General features: G+C 38.9%; 1 protein-coding gene across 1 annotated transcript in view; it reads right to left on the bottom strand.

Moving 5' to 3' along the window:
• The window catches only part of spock2 (SPARC (osteonectin), cwcv and kazal like domains proteoglycan 2), a 288,070-nt gene extending 272,454 nt beyond the window's left edge, over nucleotides 1–15,616 (bottom strand). The window contains exon 1 of the mRNA XM_051922933.1: nucleotides 15,185–15,616. Within this exon, the coding sequence (XP_051778893.1) occupies nucleotides 15,185–15,373 (189 nt within the window). The 5' untranslated portion in view covers nucleotides 15,374–15,616. The remainder of the gene's footprint in view (nucleotides 1–15,184) is intronic.
• Between the last annotated feature and the right edge of the window lie 210 nt (nucleotides 15,617–15,826).

The raw sequence follows: 15,826 nt of genomic DNA, 5'->3' as shown, positions 1-15,826 counted from the left end.
TTCTTTCCTATCTATATCTATCTACCATCTTTATAATATGCATATACGTAATATGTATATTTTATACCTATATAAACTGCCTATCTATTGTAGGCTACTGTTGTAGTTGCAACTAAGCTGGACTAAGTGAGCCTCTTCTGGGCTGAACATTGAAGGTCGTGGTGTGCTCTTCTGGGGTCAGATTTATAAAACCTGTTTATGTACAAAAAGACGCCTGAAATGTGCATACGCAAATTTCCTTGCAAAAGTCGGGACTTGTAAAAGAAAACTTGCTGGGAGAACTTGTATATATTTACATTACAACTACTCTGACCCATCTGTACACAAGAATTGGGAGAAACTGAGAAATGACGACACCCTTGGTAAAGTAGGGACATGCAGCTAAACTAAGTAAATGACAACTTACACATACAATAATTCACTGAGCCTTTATTATAATGTGTGTTGACCACACAAGTGATGAATATGATGTACTGGGACTAATTTAGTTGCCCTTTAAGAGATCCAATCCTGAATATTAGCACTGAAGAACTTAGTTAGGTTTTCTCAGTTTATTTCAGCTACCTATTGTCACTTCTCAGCATTAGAAACCAATGCAATCCCTTGATGTCAATAACTACAGTAGATGTGATTCATTCCCTCAGTACATAAAGCTATTAATATCATGCCCTATCCATAGACTGCTAGTTTGATACAACAAGGCTTGTTTGGCGCAGCTTGAAGACAATGCAAAATTTCATATATGAAGGAAACAAATTTTTAGGGTCTGGTAGGATTTTTCGCTCATAATGATGACTCCTATGAACCATTCTCTTGGAACTATGTACTTATGTTATCCCCAGCATTAGAAAGTCAGACTGTCCGAAATCGGGGTCTACCTGTTCATATCCAGGTTTAAACAACAGTTGGCTTTCTGGCAACAGGCACTTATCTGACAGAACCTGCCAACAGGTCAGGAATATCTCAGCCAAGCGTCAGGTCTATCATGCCTGCTGTGCTGGAAGCAATAAATTGACTGTTGGGGTGCTACATTCAGTTTGCATATAGTGTGAGTGTAGAGGCCAATATAAAAAAGGCAATTTGCAGCAATGTCAGGTTTTCCTAACATAATCAGATCAACTGACAGCACTAATATTGCAATATGGGCACCAATCGATAATGAAGCTGTTCCTGTTAACTGTAAGCACACACATTCAGTTAACATACAAGTCATCTGTAATGCCAAAATGAGACTGACTGTTGTTTCTCGGCAGCCTGGTTCAACCAACAGTTCATTTATTTTAAGGGCAAAGCGTTGACAGACAACATGCTGATAGTGTTGTACGTGATGGCTGGCTTTTTGGTAACTTATTGAATTGTCAGCTTTTCATATGGCCTATACAATACATTTTAACAGCAATCATGTCCTTACATGTGCAGGTGATATATGCCTTTCCCAGACCCCCAGACAGCAGAGCACTGGTAGTACAATGCACTTGGTGTGATCAGTTGTGGAGCACACCACAGGACTCCTCAAACACAAGTGACAGTGTCTCAATGCGTTAGGTGGGAGGCTGCTCTACCAGCTAATGAAGTTCTGCAACATTGAGATTACATATATTGGATGTTGATTAGAATGGTCCATATACGGTTGTTTCAGGAAGGCAGAGTTTTAGAGTGGGCTTCAAGGCATATTCATGTAAGAACATTTATAAGATGATTCTGACTTAAAAAGAGTAAATTACATGCAAATGTGCTCATATTTTCATGCTTGAATCCAAATAAAGTTTTGTGAATAAGATACCTGGAGCTTTTTTGAAGGCCTCTACCCATTTTCACCATGTATTCAGTTTTCTGTGTGCCATTTTGGAAACTTGGAATTCTATTTTCAGAAATCATTTTTGGATAGAGATGTCTATTTGCTTAGGTTTTACTGGGCCAAGCTAAGCTGGCAATTTTGAAACAACACGTAATATGATGTGCCTTGTTGATGTTTAAAGATCTCATTCATAGCAGTCTGAACATGGAATTTCGTTGTTATAAAAATGATGAATCAGCCTGAAGAATATCAAGAAATATGAGGACTTAATGATGTTTTATGTTCGGTTGAAGATGAACATTTGTATTTCAAATGGCACCACCTTTCTGAAAAAGCCTATAATCATTTCCATACAAGAAAATATGGCTTGTCTGTTATATAACTTCACATAACATTTCTTTAAAAATTAAAAATTGTCTATCTATCTATCTATCTATCTATCTATCTATCTATCTATCTATCTATCTATCTATCTATCTATCTATCTATCTATCTATCTATCTATCTATCTATCTATCTTCAGAGGACTGAGATATTTCTGCTGATCTCTTAAAATTATCCCAAGCTGTCACAGTGCTACTAACAGGATTTGGCATGCAAAAACTGTTATACGTGTGGTTTAAAAAGGGTGCTCTGCAACAAAGTAATGCATTCACCATATACTCCGGATATTGTTAGGAATAAATGTGATAAATACTGTAGTTAGGGTAAATACACAACTCCAGTCTAAAGTTAAAACAAAACATTCAGTGTTTAGCAACATTAAAGCAAGCTGTTTATAGCTAATTATTATTGCAATAAATGTTTTAATGTAAACTGTGGTTGGTATTTTTTTGATTTCCTCTACCAGGAGACTATCTATCTTTTAATTAAACACTGTTCATTGTTTACATTACAGCTGTCATTTTACCATATTGTTTCCAACAGTTTCATACGGGTCAATCACTGCACAAACATGTTTAATTTAAGATTGCATACAATGCTATTCAATAATGAATATAAATGTAAATTAACTCACACAAACCTTTTCAGATTTAGTGAGCTAGACTTACCTTAGAAAAGTTATTTAATACATAACAAAAGTCATAGCAGGAAGCATTCATGAGTCAAAAGTCTAAGAACAAAGCAGCCAAAAGAAATGTGAGTGTGCAATAGCAATGTTGTGATAGATAGATAGATAGATAGATAGATAGATAGATAGATAGATAGATAGATAGATAGATAGATAGATAGATAGATAGATAGATAGATGGATGGATGGATGGATGGATGGATGGATGGATGGATGGATGGATGGATGGATGGATGGATAGATAGATAGATAGATAGATAGATAGATAGATAGATAGATAGATAGATAGATAGATAGATAGATAGATAGATAGATAGATAGATAGATCTATGGGGTATACTCAAAGCACAAATGAACAGAAAACAAAACAGAATTAAAACTCATGAGATGGCCTGTCCACTAAGCCACACTCAACACCATCCTTTGACTTTTTATTTCAACCCAATTGCTTAATTAGAAGCCAATCCTTTCCATTAAAATAACTTATTTCATTCTAAGGCTTAGTTAGTGTTTTCCTTTAGACATATCCATTTATTCTTATTTTATAGATTTCCAGGGTCTCTGATCAAAACCTGCAAGCCTTTGTGATGTGGCCAAAATCCAAAAGGTACCTACAGGAACACACAGGAATATGCTTTTGAAAGAGAGGGCACTGCCAGCATACTGAACATTTGTGATGACTTTTCATGTACGTATGGTTGCCATGTGTTGAAAAGCATACTTGAGCATGTAATTAAGACAAAGTGCAAGTTACACATAAAAAAGTTGGTTGCACGTCACTTAAAAAACAATTGCCACAGATAATTCAATAAAAAGTGCAATTCCAACACAGGAATATGTTAAAGGAAACCGCCAATTTACCAAAAAAAGGTTACAAAATCTCTCTTTAAATTTTGAAAAACATTTTCAGTAGGATGACCTTAATGAATAAACATTTAAGTTAGTGGCAAACATATTAAAGGCTTTTTTTCTTTTTCAAGTCAGCAAGATAATCAAAAATGTCATTTAGAAGGGTCAATACACTGAAATCGTCCTTTAACTATCAATGCAATAAAGATGCAAAATGTAACTCTTATTCATTAACCGAAACACTCTACTGACTATTAACCACTATGTTTCCCTCAGTGTTTTTTGATTTCTTTTTTTTTTTTGTTCTCTTTTCTCTACCTTGCAATTATCTTTTTATTTATTTATTTATTTTGTTCTTTATTTCACCTTATACAATTTCTTGTATTAGGAATTTTTTCGTTTTCGCATACCCCTTGGGGTCAGAGCGCAGGGTCAGCCATTGTACAGCGTCCCTGGAGCAATTTCAGGTTAAGGGACTTGCTCAAGGGCCCAGCAGAGTAGGATCTCTTTTGGCAGGGACGGGGATTTGAACCGGCAACCTTCTGGATACCAGCACAGATCCTTAGCCTCAGAGCCACCACTCCGCCCCATCAAAGTTTAAGCACTTCATTGGGTTTAGTCCCATTTTCTATACAGCAATTGTGCTGACATCACTTGCCACCAGGGCCGGTACCACCATTAAGGTGAATTAGGCGTATGACTAAGGCGCAAAACGTAATGGGGTGGAAAACCCAGCCAAATGGGTTAGCTACCAAACACTCTGTTGGCGCACTAATATGCTTGGCCTAGGCCATTAAATAACACACAATTGCATTGGCAGCACACTACACAGTATCAGTAGCCACAAAATGGCAGCAACTGTGATTTAATTTGTGGAGAATGCCAGCACCCATAGGAAAACCTGAACATAAAATGACGATTCAGTGAAGTCATTAGCGAAAAACAGTCACAACAAAAACAACAATAAATAAAAATTAATAACATATTGAAAAAAAATGAAGCATCACATATTAATTACTAATGTGTTCCTGACAGGGAGAAAACCTGACAATTAAAGTATGTAACAGCTACCTTATAGACGTACCTGGTGGCTACAATATTTAACAAAATCATAAAATAACAATTCTAAAACATTACACATACAAAAGCTAACCATAAGACTGTCATTATTATCAAAGTTATTACTTACAGCAGCAAAAAACATAAGCAACTCATCCTATCTGCTTCACCAAATTACACAATGTACGGATGGCTTGGTCACTAGCTTCTGTGAAGATGGACAGATGCATCTGACTAGTGGTGCAGATGCTGTGATTGCTGGTGTATATTTTTTGCCTAATATTGTTTGTGTCCAAGGTAGACCTCCAACCAAATACTGCCAGGTGAGGTTCATTAATCAGGTGGATTAAATGGTATTGATAAAAAGTATGGATAAAATGTAATATTTTTTCTGGAAAGAATAATTCAGATAAAAATTAAGCTCTCCTGCTTTCAGGTTCTGATACCAATAACAGGTAGTGACTGACTGTTGTTCAAACTTAAACATTCTTTCAGTAAATGGACTAAAAAAGAGACAACTTTTCACAACTCGTTCATTCATTCATTCATTTTCCACCATTTATCCGGAACCATGTCGCAGGGGAGAATCATAGAGAATAATGTGATACTTAACACCAAAAAATCTAAAGAACTGATCATTGATTTGAGGAAGAAGCAGGATGACACACCGGCCACTGCATATAAACAGTGACAGAGTGGAGAAAGTCCATTCGATAAACATAAAGTCACAGGTTAAAAAAGCACAACAGTGACTTTGCTTCCTGAGAAACCTCAGGAAGGTTGATCTGTCACAAAAGCTTCTGGTGTCTTTCTCTCTTTGTTCCATTGAGAGCGTCTTGACTCATGGGATACTCATGTGGTACAGTAACAGCTCAGCAGCTAACAAAAAGGCTCTGCAAAGAATCATAAAAAGAGCAAAGAAAATTACCAACACACCTTTGCCTGCCATGGGAGAAATCTGCATCTCTCAGTGTCTGCGGAAGACATCCAGCATCATAAAGGACTTGTATCACCCAGCAGATGAACGGTTTGAACTTCTCCCCTTAGGGAAGAGCGGTAGGTGACAAGACTGATGAACAGTTTATACCCCAAAGCGATTACTACACTAAATTCTGTAATGAAATCACACACCTCATAGAAATAATTGTGAAATATCATATTCATCATTAATATTTATTTGTATTTCTTAACTTGTGCAACTCATACTGTGGGATCCCAAGGTGTTCCCAGGCTATCTTTGCTTTCTCTGGGGTCTCCTCCCAGCTGGTTCTGTCTGTAAAATGTCCACAGGGAGGCATCTGTGAGGCATCCGTATCAGATGCCCAAATCACCTCGATGCGAAAGGTCAGTGGCTCTACTCCTTGCCTATTCCACATGTCTGCATTTCTTAGCCTATCTTTAAGGGAGAGCCCAGCCACCCCGCAGAAAAAGCTGATTTCAGCTACTTGTACCAGCAATCTCGTTCTTTCAATCATTACCCAAAGTTCATGACCATAGGTGAAGGAACGGGCATAGACTGACTGGTAAATCGAGAACTTTGCCTTCTGACTCAGCTCCTGCTTCATCACTACCGATTGGTATAGTTACTGCATAACTGCACTTGCCACCCCAATCCATTTGTCGATCTCAACATCCATTTTCCGCTCACTCATGAACAAGACCCCGAGGTACTTAATCTCTGCCACTTGAGGCAGTAGCTCACCTCCCACTTGGAAAGATCAGTCCACCTTTTTACTACTGAGGACCATGGTCTCAGATTTTGATATGCTGATCCTCATGCCTGTCACACTCAATCGCTAAATGTCCCAATGCATACTAGTGTTCACAATTCAATAAAAGCCAATAGGACCACATCATTTGCAAAAAGCAGTGATGCAATTCTAAGGCCACCAAAATCTTTACAACTCATCTTTACCAAATGGCTGTAGTTTAATGCCATCTTTGAGTCAATTTAATCATTTTTATAACATTGCTGATGCTTTGACCTCCAATGGAGCACTATTGTGCCTGGAGAAAACCTACATGAACACAGAGAGATCTAAGCACTATGACACAGCAGTGCTAATCACTGTGCCACTATGGGTCCTACTGTATAATATACACTGTTTCCTTCATTAATTTGTTGTTACACAGTAGCCACTCACATAACGATTGCACAAGATAGTGTTGGTACAGCATACACCAAATAACGTTTAAAATATACACGGCACATTAAATTCCTACTTAATACCTATACTAGCTGTACCCCGTCGCTTCGCCCACATAGTAATGAAACAGAACAAACTTTAAAAATCAATAGACGTTGGCACTATATCTGATCGTGTTCAACTCTGACGGGAAAGCGTTCCCAGCGTGGGGAGAAAAGCACATGGCCGTGATATCTCTGGCAATCAGCAGCTACCCTCTAAAACACATGGAGCTCTGATCTCTCTCTCAGAAATGTCAAACGTTACTCCTTAACAATCTGTAGATGATAATGTCTGTTGAACAAACAGGTATCGCTAGCTAAGTGGAGGCAAGGTGCATTCAAACACATGGTGAGACGTACACCAACTCGAACGGAGGCTGGTGAGTAAATGAGGAAGGCTCCGCCCCCTTGCTCTCAGACCACAGCCACTCTCTTGGATTTGCATAAAAACATCGGTACCACAAGCGAACTATGGTACTTAGCACAATGAGAGAAGTCGCAAAACCAACCGGAAAGTTCAAGCAAAGTATAGAAAACAACCAGATCTAAATCCGTTAAATAATTCTCTTGTGAAAAGCGGACAAACATAAAGCGGACAGACATACAGACACAACGCGCTTGGACCACAACATTTTAAAAACCGTTTCTTAGCGAGCACCTATGGCCAAGGGTAACCTACATTCCAAATTTCAAGTCCCAGGTCCTCATGGTTCGGGAGATTTCGTGATGAGTGAGTCAGTGATATTTGCCTTATATATATGTAAATTACAGTACATATACTGTTGCTTATTTTACAAATTAATTCCAAAGTAATAATGCCTAGGTGCACTGTACTATAATTATGCAAGCAATTATTTTGTAATTAAACTGTAATTTAAAGCACATTGTAAAGTGTTCTCAACTCATTAAAATAAAAATCTATTCAGAATTTAGTAGTAGATTTAAAAACCTACAGTTAATCATGGACCAGAGCTAGTACTGGATAAACTGAAACACTAATCCCTCCAGGCATTTAAGCAAATGTTGGATTCTGGATGTTAGTGGAGCTGCGGATTTGCCATTAGGACAAATAACAAACATTTATATTTACATTAGGAAATTACACCATTGGCCATTGCAAATTGCCTTCTAAAACAGAGGCAAGCACTCAGTACACACTAGCAATGTAATTATGAGCACAAGGAAATGAAAATAAACCCCTTTCTAATGAGCTTCTGTTAGATCATGCACAAGTCATTCCTAATAAGTGAGGAAAACATATTTAAATTAGATTTAACCCCTAATTTTGTTTATGCATCATTACAAACATTAAGCACGTGAAACATTTTAAACCAAACGACAACACACCAACCAGAACCTCAGTACACCATTCAATTCATGTCAGTCATCAGCATATTTAACCTCCTTGAAGATACCCTGCTTAAACTTTATCATTCAGATCCAAAGAACACTTTTGAACAAAATGATTCACATAGTAAAAACACTCAATCGACTCGACTGATGCATAAATAAATAATCTACCTTTCTGTCTCACTAAGATTAAACAATGGAAGGCTCATGGTATTCTAATCTGGTCGCAGCAGTGAGCCCAATGAAAATAAGTGGTTACATGAGATAAATCCGCTTTGGTGGTTAATCGTCATTTGACATTTGAATGGCATGACTGTAACTTCCCAGAGTCACCTGCGTGCTTTGAAACGGTAAGTGACCGCCGTGTGTCTTTGGAGCATTAGATGCAGTCATCTAAGATTTAAACAGGAAATAATTACATTAAGCAAAGCTCTCCATCTCATCAACACAAAAAGGCACCTTAAGGCTTCTACTGAATGGCTCCCGCTGTGTTTTATTCTCTAACTGAAGCAGAATCAGCAGCACTAATATCTTACTATGGTTTTTGTATTGGAAAAATTATTAGCACATACGACTTTCCAAAAAGACAAAAATAATAAAATGCAAATCACTAAAACTTCTGTCATTTAGTCAGTTTCAGCCATTCTTAAGTAACACTGCTAAAAAGAGATATCTGTCTCTCCATACAGTCCATAAACAATATTATGTGGTCACACGCTCATGTGGTAATGTATAATGGTCCATTTCCATTCAGGCTGGATCCAAGAAACCTCACTCCATGGAAAGGATGAACTCTCTAGTGTCTGCTTGAAGTGCATTGAGCTTCTAGCTTCATTGCTCATACAGAACCTCCAAAAGGACGTCACAAGGAACATTGGAACTATAGAAGTGAGGGAGAGGAGTGGAACTGCAAAAGCTGTTTAATCACCAGACGGGTGGCACTCATATGTGCACTCCACTAGGAAGTACTTTTTTTTCTCAGGAACTTGACCTTCATCTCCTCTGGAGAGCTTTGTGTTCATCCCAATATAGTTTAAAGGGGAACTCCTAGTCAAGGAAGGGGCTCACAGTGACACATCAGGCTGCCTAAATGCCACATGATAGAGAAGCAACAGATGTCAAGCCCAGCAGTGACAGCAGGATGAGGTACATATAGCAACATCTTTCCATTGGGGCCAAGACTTAGAAAACGTAATTTAAAAATGCTGCAAGTTAAAATAAAATTGAAAAAAGGGAGAGGGTACTATGGCAGTTAGTGCTGGTGCCACACAGCTCTGGCATCCAGCATTCAAATTCCACCTATGGCAAACGTCCGGGCCCTTACTCGGCTGGGACACCCCATCAACGGAATGACCAGGGGAGAGAGTTTTTTCAGGACATTTTCTCCACCGGACCGATAGAGGGCAGGCCCCTTGGCTTGAAGCATGGAAGGTCAACCCTGCTGGGGCGCATGGACGTTTACTGGGCCCTGTTTGGTAGGACTTCCACTGCACCAGGGAAGTGCTACCAAACAGAAGGTCGCTGGACACCTAGAGTCCTTCTGGGTGCCCTATAAAAGGGGCCAGTCACCACTACTCAACGGCCAGAGTTGGAAGAAAGAAGGACAAAGCTATTGAGGAGGTCTGGAGGCGAAAGGACTGTACTTTGGTGCTGTGCTTTGCTGTGGCTAATGTGCTCAAGTGAGGAGCAAAGAAGGAGCTTCCCCACGTGAAAATAAAGGTGTGCTGTAGAATGTTTGTGTCTCCGTCTGTCTGTGTCAGGTTTGGGGTGGCTGGAGCGCCCCGGTATTCCACACATCCCATGTATTGCCAGTATGCATTTTGAATACTATCCAACTTATTTTTTTCTCTATGGGTTTTCCTTGCAGATCCCCAAGAACTGCCTTTAAAGTTAAGTGACAATTTTAAATTGCTCTCATATAGTCAGCGTGGGCATGAACACAAGTGTGCCTTATGATAAACTGATGCCCTGTTAAAATAAGCACCAGCTATTTCTGACAAGATATGAATAAGCAAGTTACAAAATGGATACAATGGAGAGACCTGGTATGAGTATCATAGGCATGACCTAAATGTGTCCACGAAAGAGACACAGAAAAGGCCATAGTGCATGTGTGTGTGTGTGTGTGTGTGTGTGTGTTAGGAACATATCTAAAACACAAAGACCACAAAAATATAACTCACTTGCTGCCTGCCTAGGTCCCCAATTTTGTATGTGTATTTTGAAATATTTTTGTATTGTTCAGTTAATTGGTTCTACAAATAAATGAATAGATATTTATATCAAGCTTTAAACTAGCACTTTATTCTTAATTTAGTATGCTCCTGTAAAACAAATTATGCTTTATTGAAATCAATTCACATATTGTAAAAATAAAGGAATTGTAATTACAAGAAAAAGCTAATTAAAAATGAAACATATTGGAGCTGTGCATAATTCATGCACAAGTGGGTGTCTGCTGCTCTGCATAATTAACTGTTTTGTTTTATTGGTTGATGACCCCAGTGCTTCATGCTGCCGTCTCATTGCTTCAGGGATATGGGTTTGATTCCATCCCCGTTCACTCTCTGCATGTTCTCTTCATTATCTACATGGGTTTCCTTTTTTTATTTTCAAATACTCTCTTATTCCTTCAACATCCAAACTGTGCACATATTAAATAAACTATTTCAGTGCAACAGGTCACAGATTGCTGCATGTGCTTGAGTGTCCCCTGGACTGCCAGGTTCCAGCTCTGTCTCACTTTTACTCCTACAATGAACTAAGAAGGATTAACAAAATGGATGTATGATTGGATTGCACTGGTAATCACAACTCTCTCCTAATAGACTTAATTTTCAGACTTGGACCCTTTTGGTGTGATGTCTGTATGCTCTCTGCATGTGTATGTGTGTGTGCTCATTTCTCTCAGAGGGTCTGGGTTGCTCCTACAGTCTGAATGCCTGGTGAACCGAACTCGTTTGGTTGAGTAATAGCATGCCTGGTGACGGACTGTAATTCCATCCAAGGTTGTTCTTTGACTTGAAGCCATCACTGCTGGGATGGTATCCACTACCCTATGACTATGTACATTTCCACCTTTGTTCTAGGGCTGCATGTCCTTGGGTCTTTGTGTATACTGTTACAGAAGACTTCCCTGTGTGCTGACACATTGTCATAGTTCATTTTGCTTCCTTGTGACATATGGACTCAGAATTCCCAGATTAGGAAGTTCTTGATACCTCAAATAGTGTTTTCTCATTTTGTCAGGTGAGCGAAAACTGACCACACCCAGGAGGTTCAAGAAGACATCTGGAAAGACATCTGCTCCATATGTTCCACATAGTGGTGCCCCAGAACTACCCCTTCTGACCACCAAAGGAGATCTGGCTGCAGCAGAAAGAGTGTCTCCTCCCTATTTGTATTCAGAAAATGAAGAACATTTATAAAGCTCTTCTAAAGCCTTAGTGTGTTGGTGTAGCCTTGAAAGCCGAGTGATGCAGAACACATTTGCTTCTGGGACAAAATAAAATGGAATGGCTTTGGTGTTGTTTTGTTGTTGTTTTTTTTTAAATTAATCTTCTGCTGTAAATCTTTTAATCATCTTTGAAGAGAATGATTGCTAAAATTAGACTTTTATCATGAGACGTTAATGTGATACCAATGTAGAGTACTGTACTGACTTCTCCATTGTCAAGTTTTGCTTTAAGGTTACTAAATACCTTTAGTTTGAAAGGGTTCAGGGTGCAAGATTAATATTTAAATTCAAATTTCTTTGTTGACCATTTTCAGTTAATTTAATTATGGGATACCACATTATAATGCATGAATGTTAATAGGAGTGACAGATGGTACATGTCTTCATGTGGTATAAACTGTAGCATAGAAGCTATTAAGCTTGTAGCAACCATCTAAATGTATAGTAGAAATATTAGAATCATAATAAGTCTGTTGGTTATAAGTTTATGTTTACAACTGCTACCTCATTTAAAAAGATAATCACATGGTAAAAATTGCGACAGAAGTTTATGGGCACAATACTTCGCTATGATCTCTTTTTAATCACTAGTTAGTGACAGCTTGCAGCGCTGAAATCAAACTGTGACTTAGGATGGGCAAATAGACGGGACTTCATAACACGTGCTGCTCACTCATTGCAGCAGCAATGCCCTCTCAGAGCAGCTCACAAGTCACCCTTACCAGGGAGGTGCAGGGGTTTGGAAGTAGCAGACCTCAGGACATGTACAGTATGAGCATCACCCGCCTGCTGCTGCGCTTTAGGAATGGGTAGCCTATAAATGTGGAAATATTTATAAAAAAAAATCTATCTTTTAGCAAAGCCAGAGTTTCAGAAGGGAAGAAGTAGGTAGACAACATTTGTCTAAAAGATCTGATCAAATGAAAAGATCTGATCAAATGAGTCCCCCTGTGAATCTGAGGCAAAGCTCAAACCTGCAGCACTTGTGGCTTAAGTTTCACCACCCTAAGCACTACGCCACCCTGCCCGCCTCACACCCTGAACTCCACATGTACGCTGCTCTTTGGAAAATGCCTTTCCTCATCTGACGTCTGTTCCCACTTGACGCTAGCTGATACTGTTGTGGACTCCAGAGAATATGAGCTGTTTTTATTCCTCTATTATTGACTTCTCTTGAGACAGAGGCCTTTACACACAATAAAGGAGCACCACACCCAGATGCTGGCAGGTGGGCATTTGTGTTGTTTTGTTTTATTTACTTGTATCGTTAAATCACCAAGCACCTAAAAATATGAACCTTCTACTTCACTAAGGGCATTCTATATCTCTTCAGTACTACCAAATGGATGCTTTTGTAAGAAATTGGGGATCTTGTAAAACATATAATTTAACTGGACTGCAAATCGAGGGAGAGCAGATGGGTAACATTTATTTATTTTTTTCATTTTGTAATGTTTTGATTTAGAAAAATAAAGGCTTCAGCAGGCTGCTCTGCTGTACCCATTCAATACTCCGCTGCTGTAAAACACATTTATATGCAGGAGGTGGTGAGAAGCGGTCAATAACTATTGATCTGTGAATACAGAACCAGCTCAGGGCTTGGTTTGAATATCAAAGTCACACATGTAAACCTGCAAAACCTATCCATTTCTAATCCTGTCCTAATTTAAACTTAATCCTTTCACTGAAGCTTTTTTACTAATTCTCCATACTGGTTATACAGTACATTGGTTATGTGCATTTATAATCCACAGCAAGGCAGTCACCCCTCCAGTCCAGTCACTCATGAAAAAAATAATTCCAACAACACAGCACTGAATTATTTTATAAAAACCCATAGATGTTTATATTGTGCACTTTCTCAACCATTCCTCATTTTGGCTTAAAACACACAAACCGGCACACGGCTCAGCACCCATTTCAAATACTTTAGGAAGGAAATGGATTTAGTACAGATGGCAACCTTTGTTAGCAATTATAAATTAAAAATTGCTGCTCCACTCTTAATAGTAGATTACCACATTTTAAGAACTTCACATATATTTTCCGACAGAAGTTGTCAAAGAAAGAAAGAAAGAAAGAAAGAAAGAAAGAAATTGACTAGTTGAAACTAGAGCTTAAATGTCTTAACAAATTAAAAAAACTATAATTTACGCTTAAACACAGCAAAACCTATCATGTGAAATGCGAGCAAACATGACAAATTTGTTCTTAATTCTTTTTAGGAAAAACAAATCACTGAGTGAGCGTAAGCATGTATGTTAAAAACATGAAAATAAGTTAATGCCGTTGTTATTTTCTACTTTTAAATGGGAAGTATTACCTCATAATTTTTATAGGAAATAGATTAAAGGAAAAGTACCGATTGTGTTTACATATGTTTTTTTAGAAGACATTTTTCCTAACCATATACTGTATATCCGTTAATGCATATAGACTTACTATTTATAGTTTGTCCCATATATAATACATTTTATAACATAACGCCTTTTCCTCACATACAGTAAATATAAAAAAGTTGTTGCAGTGAATGAATGAAAATGCCCAGGATCGAAGCGTCTACCTCCCGGCTCTTTAACGTCTCTTCTAATTCCTACGTACGTGTTGCTTGCGTTCACACACTCGTGCTTGCCACATTTGGCTGAATTAACAAGACGCCTAGTAACTTAATAGTTTTAAAATCTAAACGTGTGTAAAGTCAGGAATATCTCCTTCATATACTTGCATTTTTCTGTCATCTAAAAGCACTGTACCGGTATATGATATCATTTCGCATAATGACAAAAAGAACAGTCGGTTTGGCACAATTTGCTTTAACTTAGTTATATTTAGCAGCCCATTACCACCGATTGTTGTAATGTTACTTTAAACTATATGAAACGTCAAATTCGACAAAGGACTTACATTCGGTTTGAAAATGAAGCCAGGCAAGCAATTGTATGGTTAGGATTAATCTATAACTTTGGTGTTTTCGAACACAGCCAATTTGGCCTTTTTCATCAAGAGCTCACCTCTCTTATTTTTTACGACCTATTGTTTTATACGCTTGTTTTTAGAAAAGCACTTCGAGTTCGCACATCGCTTTACTGTTATGAGCGCCACATTTCGAATGAAATCAGGAAACTCTGTCCGTGTGAGCAGATTACTTAATGAACGGAGACACCGCGAAGCTGGCTGTCCCGCTGTCTGCCGTTTAACTCGCTTCTTCATGATCACCTGCAGTATTTCAGATAACATGCACAGCACCTTTTCCCAGTCGATGTAACCTGGCGACTCAGAATCTATGCGGATGCTCGCATCGCGTGCTGGACACGCGGGATGACATACGACCGGATTGCATTTCTTTTTTATGACTGCCCAACTCAAGCCCCTAACATTCATGTAGAGTAATAACAGCCGTTGGGGACTCACGTCTCTGAAGCGATTCCAGTGTTTGATCTTGCGGCTGTACTGGGAAATGGTGGACAGCCATTGCTCATCCTCCATGAAGCTCCCCGCATTTTCGGTGTCTTTCACACTTTTCACGTCCCCTTGCTTGGAAGAGCCCGCCAGAACCAGGAGCGGGACAAGGAGATACCCCAAATTCCCAATGCCGATCATGGCTGCCTATTTTCTTAAAGTGGGGTACGCTCGCTCTCTCTTTTTCTTCTTCCTCTCCCTCTCTCTCTCTCTCTCTCAAACACACTCCCTCTCTCCCACACTCTTTCTGGTTATCCTTCCTCCCGGGTAGATATGGATGGTGGATCTACACTGAAATGTGACCTGATTATGAGATTTTCCTGAACGAGACTCACGGCTAAGGAGAAGGATACTGTAGAACAACCGAGAGAGAGAGAGAGCGAGAGAGAGAGCAGAGCGAGCGAGCAAGAGAGAGAGAGAGAGGGAGAGAGAGAGGGAGAGTCTGCGCCGACGGAGACTGAACGGTCTTCAAAAAGTGAAATATCACAAGTAAGAAAAACATTCTTTTAACATGAATAATAAATGAGTACGCTATATTATCTCGTATTATACTGGCCATTAAAATAATACCCACGAAAATCAATCACCCCAGTC

Source organism: Erpetoichthys calabaricus, chromosome 2, assembly GCF_900747795.2.
Source record: "Erpetoichthys calabaricus chromosome 2, fErpCal1.3, whole genome shotgun sequence".
NCBI classification, from domain to species: Eukaryota; Metazoa; Chordata; class Cladistia; order Polypteriformes; family Polypteridae; genus Erpetoichthys; species Erpetoichthys calabaricus.
The sequence above is the reverse complement of the archived record's forward strand: the minus strand, read 5'-3'. Positions and strand labels throughout refer to the sequence as shown.